Source organism: Crotalus tigris, unplaced genomic scaffold (assembly GCF_016545835.1).
Source record: "Crotalus tigris isolate CLP2741 ecotype Arizona unplaced genomic scaffold, ASM1654583v1 scf7180000024437.13266115, whole genome shotgun sequence".
In the NCBI taxonomy this organism is placed as follows: Eukaryota; Metazoa; Chordata; class Lepidosauria; order Squamata; family Viperidae; genus Crotalus; species Crotalus tigris.
In genome coordinates, this window is record NW_024100606.1 from 1,111,501 (window position 1) to 1,117,500 (window position 6,000).

The 6,000-nt window shown below is 32.6% G+C and overlaps 1 protein-coding gene across 9 annotated transcripts in view; it reads right to left on the minus strand.

The window, feature by feature from the left end:
• Positions 1 to 6,000, minus strand: part of TLK2 (tousled like kinase 2) — a 51,013-nt gene that overhangs the window by 23,193 nt on the left and 21,820 nt on the right. For all 9 annotated transcript variants that reach the window (XM_039331634.1, XM_039331635.1, XM_039331632.1 and 6 more), the window contains exons 11-13: positions 5,868 to 6,000; positions 1,907 to 2,059; positions 1,404 to 1,470 (exon numbers count right to left, since the gene is read on the minus strand). The exon at positions 5,868 to 6,000 is cut by the window's right edge and continues 4 nt beyond it. In XM_039331634.1, the coding sequence (XP_039187568.1) occupies positions 1,404 to 1,470; positions 1,907 to 2,059; positions 5,868 to 6,000 (353 nt within the window). The remainder of the gene's footprint in view (positions 1 to 1,403; positions 1,471 to 1,906; positions 2,060 to 5,867) is intronic.

Sequence of the window (6,000 nt, forward strand, 5' to 3'; positions counted from 1 at the left end):
CTCCCTTCTCTATTATTTGCTGCAATGTTGCAAGAAATAACATGTTATTATTTCCTAACTCCTTATGTAAGCTTGCAAAAGAACAGAGAACATTTCTGGTAATAGATTTTTTGTTCTGATATTATAAATGGGAGAAATGCAGTTGTTTCTTTCTTCTTTTTCCATTTTCTTTTGTAGAAGATCTTACTCTAATTTTTCTTAAATAAATTTATCATAAAACATACTTTTTTGCATAATGATAAAAAAGTAGGCTCAAAAATTCAAGAACTCTATTAATTTTCTAAGATATAATGATTGTGTTTCCAAAGGTAATAAACAGCCATCAAGATTAGTAATAACTGATAGCTCATTCTATTCTTAATTTTGATAAATCTCCATTCAAAACTATTTAAATAATCCGTTTTCTAAAAAAAAAGTATTTTCACTTGTGTTAAAATCTCCTGTATTTATTTATAATGGGTGAGCTAACATTGTACTAACATTGTGAGATGTCTATATTTTGTCTGCACACCTCTACCATATCTATCTACCTATCTTTACCAACTAGCTAAAAATCCCCAGATGCTTTACTACGGCAAAGTAGACTTAGCAGATTAGTCTTTTGTGAACAGAACACAAACAAAGTTGTCAGAGAAGCAGGAAAATCCTATGTTTCCTGATACTGGGCTAAAACTGTAAAATTGAAAAAAGAACAAAAGGATAGGCAGTTTTCTTTCTTCTTTGGTTACTGAGTAAAGCAGCTGATTTATTTGTGATTTTAAAATGGTTTTTCAATGATTGAAGTTCCTAAAAATAGAGAATCAATAATGGCAAACAATTCTCCCTAAAAAAAAAGTTAGAACAATTAATCTGCTTCCAGAAGTTGTGGACGCTTCAACACTGGAGGTTTTTAAGAAGAGACTGGACAATCATTTGTCTGAAATGGCAAAAGGTTTCCTGCTTGAGCAGCGGATTAGACTAGAAGACCTCCAAGGTCCCTTCCAACTCTATTATTCTGTTAAAAATACCCATCACTGTTAATTTTATTTAGTAATGCATATATTATTTATTGCTTTAGAATAAAGTTTTGGTTCATGTAAGTATGCAGCAAAAGCTAAGACTCTGCCAATATTCCTTATAAAATGACCTTATGCATTAAATAATCTTCCAAAATTCTTCATATTGTGCTAAAATAGACTCACAAACATAGCTCTGCGTAAACTACTTCCTAAATTTTTTGAAAACAATTTGTAGAAGAGTAGTATTTCTGGTGTTTAGAAACAGATAACTATAAAGAAGGGCCTATTCTCTCAAACAGAGAATAAACAAACATAAATCAATAAACAAATAACTAAGGACTAAAACAAGTAGAAAGTCAAAAACATAATTCAATGCATACTTGAAGTTATAATATATCTTTTTACCTTTTTAAGATGGCCTAGTCGGAGTTTGAATATTTCCTCTTGTTCATGATATTCTGCTAACGTTAACCTGTACATGTATAAAATAAGTGGTTCAAAAATTAGAAATGCCTTGTACCAAGAAAGGTAACTTACACAGAGGAATATATTCAGATGACATAGGCTACCCTCAGAGCCCACTAAAAGTTACCAACAAAGTCTATTTTGATTGCTATAGGATGAAATCATTACATTCACAATAATAAGAATAGATTAGCCCCACCAATTCAACTAATTGAAATAAGTCCACTCACTTTTTGTTCCAAGTCTGATTACTTTTTGGAAAGTAGACCTAGGCCTGCCACTCACATATCAAATATCACCATCGGTCTACAAAAACCAATATAATTGTAGAGAGAAACTTCATCACAAACAAAGAATCTGGGGAGACCTACTAGGGTAAAACCTAGGAAGTTCCTTCCATATGACAACCCCAGAAAGGATTCTGAAATGTTTGTGCCACCTACGTCTCGTTTTCTGCTCCATTGGTTTTGTTTTTGCGCTGCTTTTGTTCATTGGTAGCTGGAGGAGCCTGGCCCATACCAGGTGGTTTTCGTTTTGCTAACAATTTCCGTTGCCTTTCTATTTCTTCCCTTTGGGAATTTATCCTTTCTTGCTGCCTAAATAAAAGCATAACATGAACATAATTAGAGAACATAAAATAATATATCTCACATAAGGGGGTTGATCTTCTACATCCTTAATTAGCCACATCCGAACAGTGCATTTCTGGTAATCTTTCAGTTTTTAGAAGACCAAATATTTAGAAGCTTGGGCTTTGGAAATGTAACTGGCTATTATCAAGCAACAGAATAAATGGTAAATCCAGTTTCTAACGAAAATCACAAGGACCTTGGTTTTAAATTTAAAAAGTATTCATAGTTGCAGACATTTTTCAAATGAAGAGGCTAATTTTTAGGGGCAAGGCAACTGCTTTAATCTCCTCTGTGGAAAAAAATATTTTTAGCCTTGTTATGAGTTGCTGAGTTCAGTACCTTTGCATTTCTTTTCTGTCTTGCACACCAGATAAGAAACCAGTTATTTTATGCATGATAAAACACCTAGTTGTTTTTTTCCCCTTTTGAGATATAAGGTATTTGAGGAGTAGGAAAAGAAAACAGTTCCATCAGCCCAACAAAATCTTTGCTTATCATATTGTTGAACTAGAGGGTTCTGCAAGGAAGAGCAGGAGGAAAAAATCCAAAATTAAGTTTAGAAAAATACTTAACAGGATATAGAAAATTTTCGGAAGCTGTTATTTTTTACCAAAGGTGGTGTTTCAAAGTGCTAACTGGAAAGATATCCAATTTTTTGCAGCTGCTTTATTTTCATATTTAAAATCTGTACACAATTACACATAGCTAAGTATGTGCAAATGCAAATCTGTAGAAAGCGATTTATATTTATCATGCAGATGTTCATCAGCTTCTAGTCTTAAATTTGGTCAGGGATACCTGAATTGTTGCACCCAACTGTGTAAATAAATCTGGATTTATATCCCCAAACACCAAACATCCATTGTCTCATGTTTATCATGGGTTGCAATCTTTGAGAAGGAAATGTTCCCTCTAGTCTGCTTAACAACAAAGGAATCTCTGCATAAAAATGTGCCTTTATTTACAAAATAAGACCTGGATTTTGCAGTTATAGAATTAAAGCTTTTTTAAAATTATTTTTTCATATTTCAGATACTTATAAGTTATATTCATCAATTATCATACGAACACGTGTAATGGCAATCTTAAACAGCAAGATGTGCAACAATAAAAGAAAACAACTGTGTAAGATTATTAAAACAAATAAAATTGGATCTGGAAAAGTGGAAAAATTTACAACTTTCAATGCTGGGGAGAAAAGCAACAGTGAAAATGAATATCTTACCAAAAATACTCTTTTTATTTCAAACAATACCTATAAGATTGGGAAAAACCTTTTTGATGAGCTAAATACAACAAAACTAAAATTTATCTAGCAAGGAAAAAAAAAAGCTAGAATTAGACTGAAAATGCTATAAGAAGCGAAAGAAAGTGGAGGACTTGGACTGCCGGATGCTATACTATCAAGCAACTATATTAACATGGGTAAAAGAATGGATAATGCTTAGAGGTAAAAGACTATTATACCTAGAGGAGCATGACCTACAATTTGGATGGCATGCCTTTCTATGGTATGGGAAGAATAAAATATATAGATACTTTCAAAACCACTTTATAAGAAATGCACTTATTTTAGAATGGAAAAAAATAAAAGCGAAAATTTATATTAAAATACCCGGATGGCTTTCAACAATGGAAGCATTTGCTTACCCAAATTTAATCAATTACGAGAAAGTTGTGACCTATAAAGATATTTTGGACAATGAAGAGAAATTGAAAGACAGACAAGATTTACAAAAACAAGGTACTGATCTATTATGGTGGTCATACTTGCAAATTCAAATGAGATATAAAAAAGATGCTAAAACAAAGGGATTTTATAAAGAACAGACAGAATTTGACCAGATACTGCTAAAAACAGATGAAAAATTGATTGAGAAACTCTATAAATATTTGTTAACTTAAAGATGGATGAGGAAAAAGAAGCAATGATAACATGGGCAAAGAACTTTGGACATACGGTAATATAGAATTAAAAAACTGGCAAAGACTATGGGAAAGAAATACTAAATTAATGAAAGTGGTGGTTTACAAAGAAAACTTATATGTTTTACATATGGCATCTAACACCGGTAAGATTAGCGAAAATATTCAAAAATACATCAAACAAGTGTTGGAAATGTAAACAAAAACCAGGTACTTATTATCATATCTGGTGGACATGCCCTAAAGCTAAAAGATTTTGGTCAAAAATACACATATGGTTGGAAAAAATGACTAAAAAATATAGAATTCAAACCAGAACTGTTTCTGTTAGGCTTAATAGGAGGAAACTACGAGAAAGATTGTATATATCTAATTTTACATGTATTAACTGCAGCAAGAACTGTATTTGCCCAATATTGGAAAAATAAAAACTTACCAATAGAAGAAGAACTAATTAAGAAAATTTTAGATTATGCAGATACGGACAGATTGACATTAAAGTTAAAAGAGAAAGAAGACTCAGTGTACTTTAGAACATGGGATAATTTTTACCTATGGCTAGAAAAGCGAGTTAGAGAGAAAGGAACATGATACGTAGTATGTAACATTAAATATATATTAGTAAGATTATTTAGCGATTAATTAATATATTGATTATAATACAGAAATTAACTCTTACTGTTTTTTAAATACATGAAGCCAGATAATATGCTGTTTGCTAAATATTAAGAATGTTATTTAACAAAACCCCAGCCCTAATCCTAACCCTAACCTCAACCCTAACCTGACAAAATTAATAAAATATTTATAAAAAACAACAACTTTAATCTACTTATTTCCTATGTTATTTCAAAAAGTAGTAACATTCGAAGGCATATAGCAAACAGTGGTGAAATTTATGACAGTGATGTGAATAAGGTTCCTATATGCATTTGCTTTGGTCAAATAGATATCCATATTGTTGAAGATATGGCACTGATGAAGATATGACACAGGCTTGTTCAACTCTTCACCTGCCAACACTATTTGTCCTTTTTTTGGACTACCATTTTCCTAATTATATATAATAGGCAAGCATTACTTACTAGTAATAATAATAATAATAGTAATAATAATAGTAATAATAAAGTTGGAAGGGACCTTGGAGGTCATCCAACCTCCTGCTCAGGCGGGAAACCCTATACCATTTCGGACAAATGGCTGTCCAGTCTCTTCTTAAAAACTTCCAGTGTTGATGCATTCACCGCTCCTGGAGGCAGGTTATTCCAATGGTTAATTGTTCTAACTGTCAGGAAGTTTCTCCTTAGTTCTAGGTTGCTTCTCTCCTTGATTAGTTTCCATCCATTGCTTCTTGTCCTGCCTTCAGGTGCCTCTGGAGAATAGCTTGACTCCCTCTTCTTTCTGGCAGCCCGAGATATTGGAACAATGCTATCATGTCCCTCCTCATCCTTCTCTTCCTTAAACTAGACATACCCAATTCCAGCAACCGTTTCTTATATGTTTTAGTCTCCAGTCCCCTAATCATCTTTGTTGCTCTTCTCTGTACTCTTTCTAGAGTCTCAGCATCTTTTTACATCGTGGTGACCAAAACTGGATGCAGTATTCGAAGCATGTTTATCCTGTATTTGTAGATTGTTGTTGCATTTGCTGTTTTACAAATATTATGCAATTATTTTTGTTTCAGTAAATGGTACATTTTTCTTGATTTCATGCAAACTTTTATTTAAAAGAGAACAATAGTCATAACCTTGTAAGTTATGTATGGATTAATATAAAAAAACAACCACTAAATCATCAGTAATCTTTTCTGCTTCTGGAGAAAGCAGAATGATAGAAAAATGCATACTTGATTAAATTTTGGAAAGCATAGCCATCTGTCCATTGCTCCGTGTAAGATGCCCCATGCCGGACTGTAGCAAAATGACCTAATCGCAACCGATCCTGCATACTCTTATCTCGGCAAGCCATCTTTTCCTGTT